The sequence below is a fragment of the Oncorhynchus tshawytscha genome, linkage group LG03 (genome assembly GCF_018296145.1).
Source record: "Oncorhynchus tshawytscha isolate Ot180627B linkage group LG03, Otsh_v2.0, whole genome shotgun sequence".
Lineage (NCBI taxonomy): Eukaryota > Metazoa > Chordata > Actinopteri > Salmoniformes > Salmonidae > Oncorhynchus > Oncorhynchus tshawytscha.
Genome location: NC_056431.1, coordinates 71,260,647 through 71,276,077, shown reverse-complemented (window position 1 = coordinate 71,276,077; position 15,431 = coordinate 71,260,647). Strand labels below are relative to the sequence as shown.

Below are 15,431 nucleotides of genomic sequence, written 5' to 3'. Positions count from 1 at the left end.
TTAATTAAATGGAGTGGACGGACACAAATGATTAAATCATTAAGGGTAAAAGAAAATACAATGGATCTTCAACAATCTCTTCCGACACAATGCAATACAACGAGGGGAGTTTTCTTCGTTAATGCCAGTGAATAGGACTCCAGGGAATAGAGTGGGGACTGTTCTTGTGTTCCATAGCACATAATATTTCCAGCATTCGTCACCTTTAGGGTAATGAGGAAACTGATGACAGTAAAGAATTTTGCCTAAACAGTCGATGATGGGTTTCCCATTTTATGTTGCACCCATCTCAAGGCCGTTTTTAAATCATATTTTCAAGAAATGTTCAACCTTTATTGATGCTACAAGAGTGATGCCTTACAACTATCCCAAAAGGTTACTCCTCCTACTTCCAGAGGGCAACTCAAAGGTCAAACTGACAAGAGCACCACTGCTAATTGCTCAATCAAATAAAATGGTGATTGGTCGTGTACACAAAATGTTAACACCCAAATCCCCACAAATAAAATAAAGGAATTAAGAAATATAGAATTATTAGAACTAGCAAGGTTCAGAATAAAAGTATAAGTATAAACTCAGCAGAAAAATAAACGCCCTCTCACTGTCAACTACATTTATTTTCAGCAAACTTAACATATGTTCATGCAAATATTTACACAACAAGATTCAACAACTGAGACATAAACTGAACAAGTTCCACAGACATGTGACAAACAGAAATGGAACAATGTGTCCCTAAACAAAGGGGGTCAAAATCAAGTCACAGAACAGCGCAAACTGGCTCAAACCAGATTAGAAAAGAATGGGAGGCCCTGGGGCACAACTGAGCAAGAGGACAAGTACATTAGGGTTAGTTTGATAAACAGACGCCTCACAAGTCCTCAAATGGCAGCTTCATCAGATAGTACCCGCAAAACACCAGTCTCAACGTCAACAGTGAAGAGGAGACTCCAGGTTGCTGGCCTTTTAGGCAGAGTTGCAAAGAAAAGCCACATCTCAGACTGGCCAATAAAAATAAGATTAAAATGGGCAAAAGAACACAGACACTGGACAGAGGAACTTGCCTAGAAGGCAAGCATCCCGAAGTCACCTCTTTACTGTTGATGTTGAGACTGGTGTTTTGAAGCTGCCAGTTGAGGACTTGTGAGGCGTCTGTTTATCAAACTAACCCTAATGTACTTGTCCTCTTGCTCAGTTGTGCACCGGGGCCTCCCAATCCTCTTTCTATTCTGGTTAGAGCCCTTTTGCCCTGTTCTGTGAAGGGAGGAGATCTTCCGTTTCTTGGCAATTTCTCACATGGAATAGCCTTAATTTCTCAGAACAAGAATAGAATGACGAGTTTCAGAAGAAAGTCTTTGTTTCTGGTCATTTTGAGCCTGTAATCGAACCCACAAATGCTGATGCTCCAGATACTCAACTAGTCTAAAGATGGCCAGTTTTATTGCTTCTTTAATCATAACATCAGTTTTCAGCTGTGCTGACAAAATTGCAAAAGGGTCAATTAGCACCTTTAACACAGGAGTGATGATTGCTGATAATGGGCCTCTGTATGCCTATGTAGATATTCCATAAAAAAATCTGCAGTTTCCAGCTACAATAGTAATTTACAACATTGACAATGTCTACACTATTTCTGATCAAGTTGATGTTATTTTAAATGAGTAAAAAAATGTGCTTTTCTTTCAAATACAAGGACATTTCTAAGTGACCCCAAACTTTTGACCGTGGTAAAATATATATATACACACACACACACACACACACACACACATATATACATTTTACATATATATATATATATATATACACACACACACACACACACACACACACACACACACACACACACACACAGTATGGAGGGAGTATATAATTAGAAAAGGTGTATACGTCAGTAGTTAAATAGGATGAGCCTTGACTAGAATGCAGTACATAAACATATGAAGGGGATAAAACAGTATGTAGACATTTTTTTAAATGACCAGTGTTCATGGACTATGTATTGTACATAGGACAGCAGCAGTCTCTAATGCCTTGTAAGCTTAAACCTAGATGAGAGTACACTGTAGGTACGGTGATTGCAGCACAAATGCTTCGATAAGGTTGTTCAATGCAGTGAAACGGTAAATTACCTCAAGTCAAAGCTGACAATGAGATTGCTTGGTATGCAAACTCTTCGTCACCGTCAATGCATCTGTTTGCTGGGCAAAGCAGCCATGCAAGCAGTGGTTCACATCTACAGGGGAAATGTCATAGGCTAGGTAACATTCACAAGTGTTAAAATGACATTAAAGGCAGTGCCCTTTGCAGGAACCATTAGCAGAAAAATACTCATTAATCATTTCCCTGTCAAAGAGAATGCAGCTTTTCAGAAGACAGTTGCTATATAAATGATGACCCAAATATTTCACAGGGAACAGCTCTGTTTTTCTTTTGTATATAACCTCTGTATACCTGTAGATGAATGTCATTAATATACACTATGTTCCATATATGGAACCTACAGTAACAGGCCCTAAAGACATTTAGTACAATCTTCCATCCCCATAAAAATGCTAGTTGTCTATCATTGTTACAAGGCACAAGTCCCTGTATTATTTGTCCAGCTGTCTCATTTGCCTGCTGGTCAGAGGAGCTAAGTTCAGTTTAACACCTCTGATACGTTGTTTTACAGTTTGTCTGGATATGAGCTGCCAACATGGTCCAGATAAATTAAAAAGCCTTTTGTTACCTCTGAATCAAATTTTCCACATGAGTGAGTTCATCTGTTGATCTCCAAATTACAAAGAGAGGGCATTAAAAATGGATTACAGTATTACCCTGCATTATGGCTAGTGTACATTTTTACATTTCAGGGAAGCTCTTGTCCAGAGTGACTTACAGGAGCGATTGAGGTTAAGAGCCTTGTTCAAGGGCACATCGACAGACTTTTTTTAACCTAACACTCACATTTTATTCATTGTTACTCATTGAACAAACTGAGATCAATTCCAGGATAGCATTTGGAATCAGGATCAAAATTGCTCCATTCACAGTATCTACGATAAAAAAAGTGTGTTTTCTGACATGTTAGTTTTTGTACGAGTTTGTACATTATTTACCCTTTCTATGGAAACATTTGTCTGTCTGTGCGCACGAGTGCGTATGCACTACATCCAAATACATTTTGTTGTGCACTGTTACAAGGATGTACAGTATAGTCTGTCATTACTGCCCTGTAAGACTGTACAGTATAGACTGTCATTACTGCCCTGTAAGACTGTACAGTATAGACTGTCATTACTGCCCTCTAAGACTGTACAGTATAGACTGTCATTACTGCCCTGTAAGACTGTAGAGTATAGTGTCTGTCATTACTGCCCTGAAAGACTGTATAGTATAGTGTCTGTTATTACTGCCCTGTAAGACAGTCCAGTACGGTGTCTGTCATTACTGCCCTGTCAGACTATACAGCACTTTGTCTTTCACTTAACATTCCCACATCATCATAACATCATACCACTCAAAGATCGCGCCGAAGAGGATGGCTGATGTTTTACATGCCCTTAACCAATTGTGCTATTTTGTTTTGTTTTGTTTGCGTTGTTTGTAACTTATTTTTGAACTTATTTTGTACATAATGTTGCTGCTACGCTGCTATGACTGAAAATAATTTCTGGACATCAGAACTGGGATTACTCACCACGAACTGGAAGAAGATTTTCCTTTAACGAGTCCGGCGAGAAAGATATACTGTTCTCCTGGGAACAGGCCCAGATCTCCGTCATTTGCGAGAAGAAAAGACAGAGGAAAAGAGGACGCAGATCGGGCTGCCTTTTGAGAATCTGTAGGTGAGCGAGTATACTCCCACTGCCATCAATTCTACTTGCTAACATGCAATCATTGGAAGTTAAAATGTATGACCTAGGATTACAATTATCCTACCAAAGGGACATTAAGAACTGTAATATCTTATGTTTCACCGAGTCGTGGCTGAACTATGACAAGGATAATATAGAGCTGGAGGGATTTTCAATGCACCGGCAGAACAGAGATGCTACGTCTGGTAAGACGAGCGGTGGGGGTGTGTCTTTTTGTCAATTGCAGCTGGTGTGTGATGTCCAATATTAAAGAAGTCGAGAGGTATTGCTCGCCTGAGGTAGATAACCATATAATAAGCTGTAGACCACACTATCTACCAATAGAGTTCTCATCTATATTATTCGTAGCTGTCTATTTACCACCACAGACCGATTCTGGCACTAAGACCGCACTCAACCAACTCTATACGGCCATGAGCAAACAAGAAAATGCTCACCCAGAAGCGGCGCTCCTAGTGGCCGGGGACTTTAATGGAGGTAAACTTAAATCTTAAAAAGCTTTACAACATTTTTACCAGCATGTCACATGTGCAAACAGAGGGAAAAACAATCTAGACCACCTTTACTCCACACGCAGAGATGCATACAAAGCTCTCCCCCGCCCTCCACTTGACATTTCTGACCATAATTCTATCCTCCTGATTCCTGTTTACAAGCAAAAATTAAAGTAGGAAGTACCAGTGACTCACTCAATATGGAAATGGTCAGATGACGCGGATGCTACGCTACAGGACTGTTATGATAGCAGGCTGGAATATGTTCCGGGATTCATTCAATGGCATTGAGGAGTATACCTCCTCAGTCATCTGCTTCATCAATAAGTGTATTGACAACGTCATCCCCATAGTGACCGTACGTACATATCCCAACCAGAAGCCGTTGGATTACAGGCAACATCCGCATCAAGATAAAGGCTAGAGCTGCCACTTACAGGAAGTGGGACACTAATCCGGATGCCTATAAGAAATCCTGCTATGCCCTCAGATGAACCACCAAAAAAACAAAGCGTCAATATAGGATTAAGATTGAATCCTACTACACCGGCTCTGATGCTCGTCGGATGTGGCAGGGCTTGAAAACTATTACGGACTACAAAGGGAAACCCAGACGCGAGCTGCCCAGTGACGCGAGCCTACCAGACAAGCTAAATGTCTAAGCAAGCAACACTGAAGCATGCACGAGAGCACCAGCTGTTATGGATGACTGTGTGATAACACTCTTGGTTGCCGATGTGAGAAAGACCTTTAAACAGGTCAATATTCACGAAGACGCGGGGCCTGATGGACTACCAGGACGTGTACTCAAAGCATGCAGGGACCATCTGGCAAGTGTCTAAACGGACATTTTTCAAACTTTAACTGGCTGAGTTTGTAATAACAACATGCTTGTTTTAAGCAGACCACCATAGTCCCAAGTGCCTAAGGAAGCGAAGGTAACCTGCCTAAATGATTACCGCCCTGTAGCACTCGCGTCGGTAGCCATAAGTGTTTTGAAAGCCTGGCCATGGCTCACACAGGACGCAAACCGCCTCAACAGATGATTCAATCACACTCCACACTGCCCTTTCAGCCCTGGACAAAAGGAACACTTATGTGAGAATGCTGTTCATTGACTACAGCTCAGTGTTCAACACGATAGTGCCCATGAAGCTCATCACTAAGCTAAGGACACGGGGACTAAACTCCTGCCTCTGCAACTGGATCCTGGACTTCCTGACCGGGCTGCCCCCAGGTGGTAAAGGTAGGGAACAACATACCTGCCATGCTGATCCTCAACACTGGGACCCCTCAGGGGTGTGTACTTCGTCCCTCCTGTACTCCCTGTCCACCCATGACTTCGTGGCCAAACATGACTCCAACACCACCATTAAGTTTGCTGATGACACAGTGGTGACAACAGTGACAACAGTGGTAGGCATAATCACCGACAACTATGAGACAGCTAACAGGCAGGTGGTCAGATAACTGTCAGTGTGGTGCCAGGAAAAGAACAACCTCTCCCTCAATGGGAGCAAGACAAAGGAGCTAATCATGGACTACAGGAAAAGGAAGGGCTGAACAGGCCCCCATTAACGCTGTAGTGGAACGGGTCGAGAGCTTCAAGTTCCTTGGTGTCCACATCACCAACGATCAATCATGGTCCAAACACACCAAGACAGTCGTGACATTTTTTCCCCCTCAGGAGACTAAAAAGATTTGACATTGATCCCCAGCTCCTCAAAATGTTCTACAGCTGCACCATTGAAAGCATCCTGACCAGTTGCATCACCGGCTGGTATGGCAACTGCTCAGCATCTGACCGTAAAGCGCTACAGAGTGTAGTGCGAATAGCCCAATACATCACTGGGGCCAAGTTTCCTGCAATCCAGAGAGCGGAGATGGGAGTATCTGTCCATAGGACCACTTTAAGCCGTACACTCCATTTAGCCGAGCTTTATGGAAGAGATACAAGAAAAAAGCCATTGCGTAAAGAAAAAAAATAAGCTAACACATTTGGGGTTCCACCGAAAGGCATTTGGGAGACTCCCCAAACATATGAAATGAGGTACTCTGGTCAGATGAGACTAAAATTTAGCTTTTCGGCCATCAAGGAGAACGCTATGTCTGGCGCAAACCTAACACCTCTCATCACCCCGAGAATACCATCCCCACAGTGAAGCATGGTGGTGGCAGCATCCTGCTGAGGGGATGTTTTTCATCGACAGGGACAAGGGACAGAATTGAAGAAATGATGGATGGTGTTAAATACAGGGAAATTCTTAAGGTTTCAGTTTCAGTCTTCCAGAGATTTGAGACAAACAGACCATGACCCTAAGCATACTGGTAAAGCAACACTCAACATAAAAAATATTTTGTATCTTCAAAGTGGTAGGCATGTTGTGTAAGTCAAATGATACAAACCCCCAGGTTAAGGCAACACAATAGGAAAAATTCCAAGGGATGAACACTTATGCAAGCCACTGTGTAGCAGACTGAAGAATTTCAGAGATAATTGCATTCAAATTTTGTGTGAAAATAAAAACAGATTTTGGCAGATAAATTACATTCAATGGATGATGGGACAGAAAACCAGATTATTTCTACCAGAAGGGATAGGATTATGTTCTTATTTTACTAACCGAGATGACATTAAACATTTTTATTTCATTCCTCAAGGAAATACGAAAAGGAGACATCAGCAATTGAATGGGTATCCATCAACGCCTTATCGGAAAAGAAAGATACATTTTGTAATGTAGTGTAGGTGGACACCTGCTTGTCGAACATCTCATTCAAAACTCATGAGCATTAATACGGAGTTGGTCCCCCTTTTGCTGCTATAACATTCTGCACTATTCTAGGAAGGCTTTCCACTAGATGTTGGAACATTGCTGTGGGGATTTGCTTCATTCAGCCATTAGTGAGGTCAGGCACTGATGTTGGGCGATTAGGCCTGGCTCGCAGTTGGCGTTCCAATTCATCCCAAAGGTGTTTGATGGGGTTTAGGTCAGGGCACTGTGCAGGCCATTCAATTTCTTCCACACCAATCTCGATAAACAGTTTCTGTATGGACCTCACTTGGTGCATGGGGGCATTGTCATGCTGAAACCGGAAATGGCCTTAGCCAAACTGTTGCCACAAAGTTGGAAGCACAGTATCGTCTAGAATGTATGCTATAATGTTAAGATGTCGCGTCACTGGAACTAAAAGGGCCTAACACAAAGCATGAAAAACAGCCACAGACCATTATTCCTTCTCCACCAAACTTTACAGTTGGCACTATACATTCGGGCAGGTAGCGTTCTCCTGGCATCCGCCAAACCCAGATTCATCTGTCGGATTGCCAGATGGCAAAGAACGCATTTCTACTGCTCCAGAGTCCAATGGTGGCGAGCTTTACACCACTCCAGCCGATGCTTGGCATTGAGCATGGTGATCTTACGCTTGTGTGCAGCTGCTCAGCCATTCATGAAGCTCACAACAAACAGTTATTTTTATTTTACTAGGCAAGTCAGTTAAGAACAAATCCTCATTTTCAATTATGGCCTAGGAACAGTGCATTAACTGCCTTGTTCAGGGGAAGAACAACAGATTTGTACCTTGTCAACTCGGGTATTCGAACTTGCAACCTTTCGGTTACTAGCCCAAAGCTCTAACCACTAGGCTACCCTGCCGCCACAGGGTAGCCTAGCTTATTGTGCTGACATTACTTCCAGAAGTAGTTTGGAACTTGGTAGTGAGTGTTGCAACTTCACACACACAATATTTACGTGCTACGCACTTCAGCACTTGGTGGTCTCGTTCTGTGAGCTTGTGTGGCCTAACACTTCATGGCTGAGTCGTTGTTGCTCCTAGACGTTTCCACTTCACAATAACAGCACATACAGTTGACCGAGGCAGCTCTAGCAGGGCAGAAATTTTACAAAGTGACTTATTGGAATAGTGGCATTCTATGACAGTGCAATGTTGAAAGTCACAGAGCTCCTCAGTAAGGCTATTCTACCTCTAATGTTTGTCTATGGAGTTTGCATGGCATTGACTTGATTGTCTACAGTTGTCAGCAATGGGTGTGGCTGAAATAGTCGAATCCACTTATTTGAAGGGGTGTCCACATACTTTTGTATATATAGTGTATATATAGTGTATATCAGACAAATGTTTTTGCTCAGCTTGTAGTCAGACTGACCAGACAAATAACTGGTGATTTGTTCTTCCCCTTGCAGAATGAAGAACAGTATTTTGTTTGTCCTCCTGATTTTTCAACCACATTTTGGCATCAGTCCAAATTAATAAATACAAGTTGAAGGAATGTGTAAGAATGAGAAAAAAACTATTCCAACAAAATGCAACAACTTTGCTCATATGCCACTAGAAATGTTAACGCTAATTCATCAATCTCAAAAGGAAGACAAGTACCAGTGAAGAATCTGTGCTAAACCATTAAACCTCAACAGGCGGCTTTTAATGTATAAATTTGCGTGCTTCCCCTAAAGTACATTGAATTGAACTTCGCAAAACTACATAATTACTCATGTCTACACAAAAATAAATATAATCCTTAAAAAAGAAACTACACAAGAGAGCCTGATTTAGCCACTTAGGACCATTACAGTCTTAAAAAAAAATAGCTGTCATTTTTATAATGACAAGGCCAGGGTATAAACTACAGTCGGGAAGCGCGTAATTTGGGCAGAGTGTGTTCTTATCAAATACATGACTGTTGATTTGCAGTTGTCAGTGAAAAGCCTCTAAAATAAGCCTATGCCTCTTCCAATATTTCAAAACACAAACACTGGAAAAATGAGAAAGGAGACAAAGAAAACACTTTTATTAGTTTAATCTATTCAATTCATCACATTAGGAATAGGAGGCTATTTTACATTAGTCTGCAAATGCATCTAATACTTTATCATAAATGTTTACAGTGGGGCAACAAAAGTATTTTGTCAGCCACCAATTGTACAAATTCTCCCACTTAAAAAGATGAGAGAGGCCTTACATTTTCATCATAGGTACACTTCAACTATGACAGACAAAATGAGAAAAAAAAAATCCAGAAAATCACATTGTAGGATTTTTTATGAATTTATTTGCAAATTATGGTGGAAAATAAGTATTTGGTCAATAACAAAAGTTTCTAAATACTTTGTTATATACCCTTTGTTGGCAATGACAGAAGGTCAAACGTTTTCTGTAAGTCTTCACAATGTTTTCACACACGGTTGCTGGTATTTTGGCCCATTCCTCCATGCACATCTCCTCTAGAGCAGTGATGGTTTGGAGCTGTTACTGGGCAACACGGACTTTCAACTCCCTCCAAGTTTTTCTATGGGGTTGAGATCTGGAGACTGGCTAGGCCACTCCAGGAAATTGAAATGGTTCTTACGAAGCCACTCCTTCGTTGCCCGGTCGGTGTGTTTGGGATCATTGTCATGCTGAAAGACCCAGCCACGTTTCATCTTCAATGCCCTTGCTGATGGAAGGAGGTTTTCACTCAAAATCTCACGATACATGGCCCCATTCATTCTTTCCTTTACAAGGATCAGTCGTCCTGGTCCCTTTGCAGAAAAACAGCCCCAAAGCATGATGTTTCCACCCCCATGCTTCACAGTAGGTATAGTGTTCTTTGGATGCAACTCAGCATTCTTTGTCCTCCAAACACAACAAGTTGAGTTTTTACCAGAAAGTTATATTTTGGTTTCATCTGACCATATGACATTCTCCCAATCTTCTTCTGGATCATCCAAATGCTCTCTAGCAAACTTCAGACGGGCCTGGACATGTACTGGCTTAAGCAGGGGGACACATCTGGCACTGCAGGGTTGGAGTCCTGGCGGCGTAGTGTGTTACTGATGGTAGGCTTTGTTACTTTGGTCCCAGCTCTCTGCAGGTCATTCACTATGTCCCCCCGTGTGGTTCTGGTATTTTTGCTCACCGTTCTTGTGATCATTTTGACCCCACGGGGTGAGATCTTGCGTGGAGCCCCAGATCGAGGGAGATAATCAGTGGTCTTGTATGTCTTCCATTTCCTAATAATTGCTCCCACATTTGATTTCTTCAAACCAAGCTGCTTACCTATTGCAGATTCAGTCTTCCCAGCCTAGTGCACGTCTACAATTTTGTTTCTGGTGTACATTGACAGCTCTTTGGTGTTGGCCATAGTGGAGTTTGGGGTGTGACTGTTTGAGGTTGTGGACAGGTGTCTTTTATACTGATAACAAGTTCAAACAGGTGCCATTAATACAGGTAACGAGTGGAGGACAGAAGAGCCTCTTAAAGAAGAAGTTACAGGTCTGTGAGAGCAAGAAATATTGCTTGTATGTAGGTGACCAAATACTTATTTTTCACCATAATTTGCAAATAAGTTCATAAAAAATCCTACAATGCGATTTTCTGGATTTTTTTTCTCATTTTGTCTGTCATAGTTGAAGTGTACCTATGATGAAAATTACAGGCCTCTCTCACCTTTTTAAGTGGGAGAACTTGCACAATTGGTGGCTGACTAAATACTTTTTTGCCCCACTGTATATGTTTTTTTGCTTCCCCTAACTTCAAACTCACCGGTGATGCTCTCCCTATCCCGTTAAAAGAAATTTGACTGCAGCCAACCAGAGAGCACTAAAATAACACAGGTACCGAGAGGTAGGACAGAACAAACCAGTACTCTGCCCCTGTCATTTCTCGCTTTGTGACTGACAGGCGCCTGTTCTATCAACAGATCACTAGAACATGCATATCATTCGTTCTAGCGGGAGAAGGCTACACTGACTTTCATGACTAACGAATTGAAACCTCAAAATTAAAAGAAGCCTAGTTAATTAATGAAGTGGAACAGTAGCGTGTTATTGGCTATTAAGCCGATGGCCGGCGCTTATGGAAAACACTGATACCCTTTTCTATTTTCTTACCAAGCCCTTTATCAGTTATGAGCAATGCTCTGGTAATGAATGGTTGTCTCCAAAAGCCCAGTGTTCTGTGTTGCTATGGGGTAAAATGTCTGTTTTGTTCGGGGAGGGTTCAGAGGAACCTTTGTCCTCTGCTGAAAGACTTTAATGCCCTCTTTATTATGCCAGATGGCTCTGTAGTTCTTTACAATCACACAGAACTGGACAGGGTGCAAGTATGTTTGGAGGCATTTGTGGGCCCATCACTAAGAGGCAGGGAATGGTAAACAGCCACTGTGCCTGGGGAACACTTCACTGACTACTTTCTGCGTCAGCTGAGAAGCCATAACTTCTTTGTTATGCCAAACCTCTCAATAGACTCCTTAAACGCACCCTACTGAGTCTGAGTTGATGATATTGACAAAGTATCAACTTATATTCCTGAGAAAGTAAAACCCAATACAAATTACAGTAGGGGCAGTATTGGAGTACCTTCAAGCCAAGCTGCATTTAAATATTGTCCATGAAAAGGTAATGTAATCGGAAGCAGGAGAAGTGGTCTGTCTAGCCTGATTACTCTCCTTATTTACTCATTGTGTGCCTGACAGGGCTAGGGAAAATTACAAAGCTCAAATATCACTAGAAAACCCTGGGCCGCCTGGGCACCAAAATTGTCCAGAAGGGTCTTTGGACTTATCATGAAAACTGTCTTTTTGGTCTTAATTTAAGGTAAGGGTAAGGCATAAGGTTAGCTGCGTGGTTAAGGCTGTGTTTAAGGTTAAATGTAAAATAAGATTTTAAGAAGAGAAATTGTAGAAATAGGTGGGGTTTATGACTTTGTGTCTGTGTTAACTAGTGACAACCGGGAGTTGGAGTGGTGGGACAGATGGAGGTAAATACAACAAGATGTTGTTGCGAAACCGCAACGGTCAAGTCAGACATGTTCAGTACCACGGTCGTCATGTAGATTACGCCTGTTAGCTCCAGGTATAATAACAAGTAGCTCATTGAACAAAGGCTACTTGAAATCTCTGAGCCATAATATGAGACATAATATGATCTCGTATTAACATCTACTAACCATGTGTATGTGACAAATACAATTTGATTTGATTTGATCTGAAGTAGATCTGGGCTTAATGTTAATCTGCTTAACAAATGGGGAAGAGAAACAAAATGAGTGCTCACCTTTTTTCCTGTTAAAAGCCCGGTTCATACTGGAAAAACCTTGTGTCTTTGAGATCCCTCCTGTATATTTGCCAATATTTCACCTTGAATATTCCACCTGGAAGGAAAAAACAAAACATTTCAGAATCCTTTAAAATCTCAGACCCTCAACAAACTAAATCTGGAAAATGTTACTACCTACGGCCTACCCCGGGTTTGGCCGGGGTAAGGACGTCATTGTAAATAAGAATTTGTTCTTAATTTACTTGCCTATTAAAATAAAGGTTAAATAAAATGAATGAAAAAGAAGCATGATCTGAAGACAAAAATGTAGTCTACTTCAGAAGAAAAGAATAGCATACTGAGTTGTCCTTATGTTAGGTCCTGATGTGGCTACGCAAAATGGCTGTTGGCTACACTAGTTCATTTAGCAGACAATATTAGTTTATAATTCCGTGGAATTATTTTACATTATTTAATAGTATGAAGAATACAATTAAACAAAACTGAAAAATATAAATCATTTTCTCCAAACGATTTGAGGGAGTTCGCACATGCGACTATTCTGTGTTGAGCAGTTAACAAAGAAACAGGTCCTCCTATATGCTTAATATACAGTTATTTATGTAACTTTAGTTGTTCTACAAACATCGGGCTATATGTTTTGATTTTTAATACATTGTAAGGCTGCATGATGAGACTAATGATGATTTGAAAAAAAGTCACTTGAAAAGGCATGAGTTCTGCTTTGTTTTTTTCACACAGGCTGTACACACTCCAATAGTCTCTCATTCACAATTTGACAAGCACTTCATATTGCCTCAAATTTCACGGCAGCATCCCCTTTGTGGCCGTAATGCACCCTAAAACATACATGCCTTTTGTAGCCAGTGTCAGTTGTGCCCTTCTCCCTGAGTGCTGCGCAATCCGAAGTGTCTCTCACTCACACTGCTCTCCGTACAGGTTACAAGTTAAGACAGACACATCGGGGACACAACTTGTGTGCGTCCTTATCCAATTCTGAGGTGCATATTGAAGATATTGGATGAATTGTCCACATTTACTTTTCGTCAGCCAACAAGATGAGTAGGCCTAACGAACAGCAAAAGCACTAGCCCATGTCAATCTACTATCCCCCATAGTACCAAAGTCGACCTATTCTATTCTGTGCGAGAATGAATTATTCCAAAGAATCTGGGACAGTTGTGGGATACGATAGATCCCAAATTAATACAACCCTTAGCATATTGATTTTAATTCAATGTGGCGGTTGCAACATCTTAGAACATTTAGCTTAAAATGTTAATAAACAATTAGGCTATTTATTCACATTATAAGCGCAGCAAAGCACACATGGTAGTAGGCTATAAACTGGAATATTTGAAGAAAAATGGTGATTTAGGAAACCCACCCTCTGACAGAAAGCCAATGTTTAAGAAGTCAGAAAATCCACAGATGAAAACCTGGGCCCACCTGCAAAACACCTTGTGTTTACCTTTGGGTTAAAGCCGTTTACCGTCTGAGTAGGGGAGTTGACCATTTTGGTATTTTAGACGGATAGACTTGTTGGTCACTGTCGATATATCACACTAAAACAGGTCAAAGGTCAAAAGTAATCAACTACTGCTGGTCGACTTCGTAGTAACAGTAAATGTCACTTGAGCCCATTTTCTGGACTTTTTTTATTATTATGTATTTATTTTTGCCACAATCTCTTGCATTACAGTATAACTGGGAGAAAGCTTGTCGGTGGCTGCACGAATAAATCCAACCAAAGTAGATTAGTTATTGCAGCAAAACGTAAGACTTCTTATATCAGCAAAGTCATGAAAAAGTTGTAGCGAGGATCAATGCGGTCATATTAAACTCTGCTGGATATAGCGTACATGTATGAACAGTGAATGAACGTACATGTATGAACAGTGAATAGGTAAAGGCATTATCGGGTTACAGACATAGATGTTCTCTTTGAACATTTGCTGATGATCCCAACCAAGTGAGAACTTTTAATACCAAAGGTAAATGGCGATAAGGAGGAGAAGCTCAACTGAAAAGTTCTGTTGCAACCTTGCAATCTCTCCACAACATCTTTTACTGAGTACGTATGAATGAGAATGAGGAATCAAGACATTATACAACAGAGCATTAAGAGCACATCAACTTTGCAAGGTTTAAAATGGTGTCCACATCACCAACAAACTAACATGGTCCAAGCACACAAAGACAGTCGTGAAGCGGGCACGACACAACCTATTCCCCCTCAGGAGACTGAAAAGATTTGGCATGAGTCCTGAGATCCTCAAAAGGTTCTACAGCTGCACCATTGAGAGCATCCTGACGGGTTGCATCACTGCCTGGTATGGCAACTGCTCGGCCGCAAGGCATCACAGAGGGTAGTGCGAATGGCCCAGACATCACTGGGGCCAAGCTTCCTGCCATCCAGGACCTCTATACCAGGCGGTGTCAGAGGAAGGCCCTAAAAATTGTCAAAGACTCCAGCCACCCTAGTCAAAGACTATTCTCTCTGCTACCGCACGGCAAGCATTACCAGAGCGCCAAGTCTAGGTCCAAGAGGCTTCTAAACAGCTTCTACCCCCAAATCATAAGACTCCTGAATATCTAGTCAAATGGCTAAACAGACTATTTGCATTGCCCACAGAGGGGTAGGGGGGATTGGTTGGTTATGAAATGTGTAAATGAGTATTGTATTCAGCGCATGTGACGAATTGAAATTGGATTTGAAATGGCAATTTCCAAAATCTATGTTCTTAACTCTCACAGATGGCTACTATACATACGTTCTGCTTCAGAATAGGTCGACTCAATTATTTTGACAGTTGCTGCTTCTTTCTTCATCTCTGTCCTTCCAGATATTGATGAAGTCCCTTCCATGGTGATAGAATCCCGCCTAAGCCAGTGATTTCGGGAAAAGATAGAAACCCATTTCTGAGTCAACTTCATTACACCTCGATATGTTTCCGTTCAAAACATCCACTCCTGCAAAACTTAAATGGAATGAAGCACTGATATAACTGTTTTAC

At 41.4% G+C, this 15,431-nt stretch overlaps 1 protein-coding gene across 8 annotated transcripts in view; it reads right to left on the bottom strand.

Annotated features, from left to right (window-relative positions):
- Positions 1 to 15,431, bottom strand: part of LOC112242962 (PTB domain-containing engulfment adapter protein 1) — a 166,334-nt gene that overhangs the window by 24,121 nt on the left and 126,782 nt on the right. For all 8 annotated transcript variants that reach the window (XM_024410817.2, XM_042319954.1, XM_024410837.2 and 5 more), the window contains one exon: positions 12,412 to 12,508. In XM_024410817.2, the coding sequence (XP_024266585.2) occupies positions 12,412 to 12,439 (28 nt within the window). In that variant the 5' untranslated portion in view covers positions 12,440 to 12,508. The remainder of the gene's footprint in view (positions 1 to 12,411; positions 12,509 to 15,431) is intronic.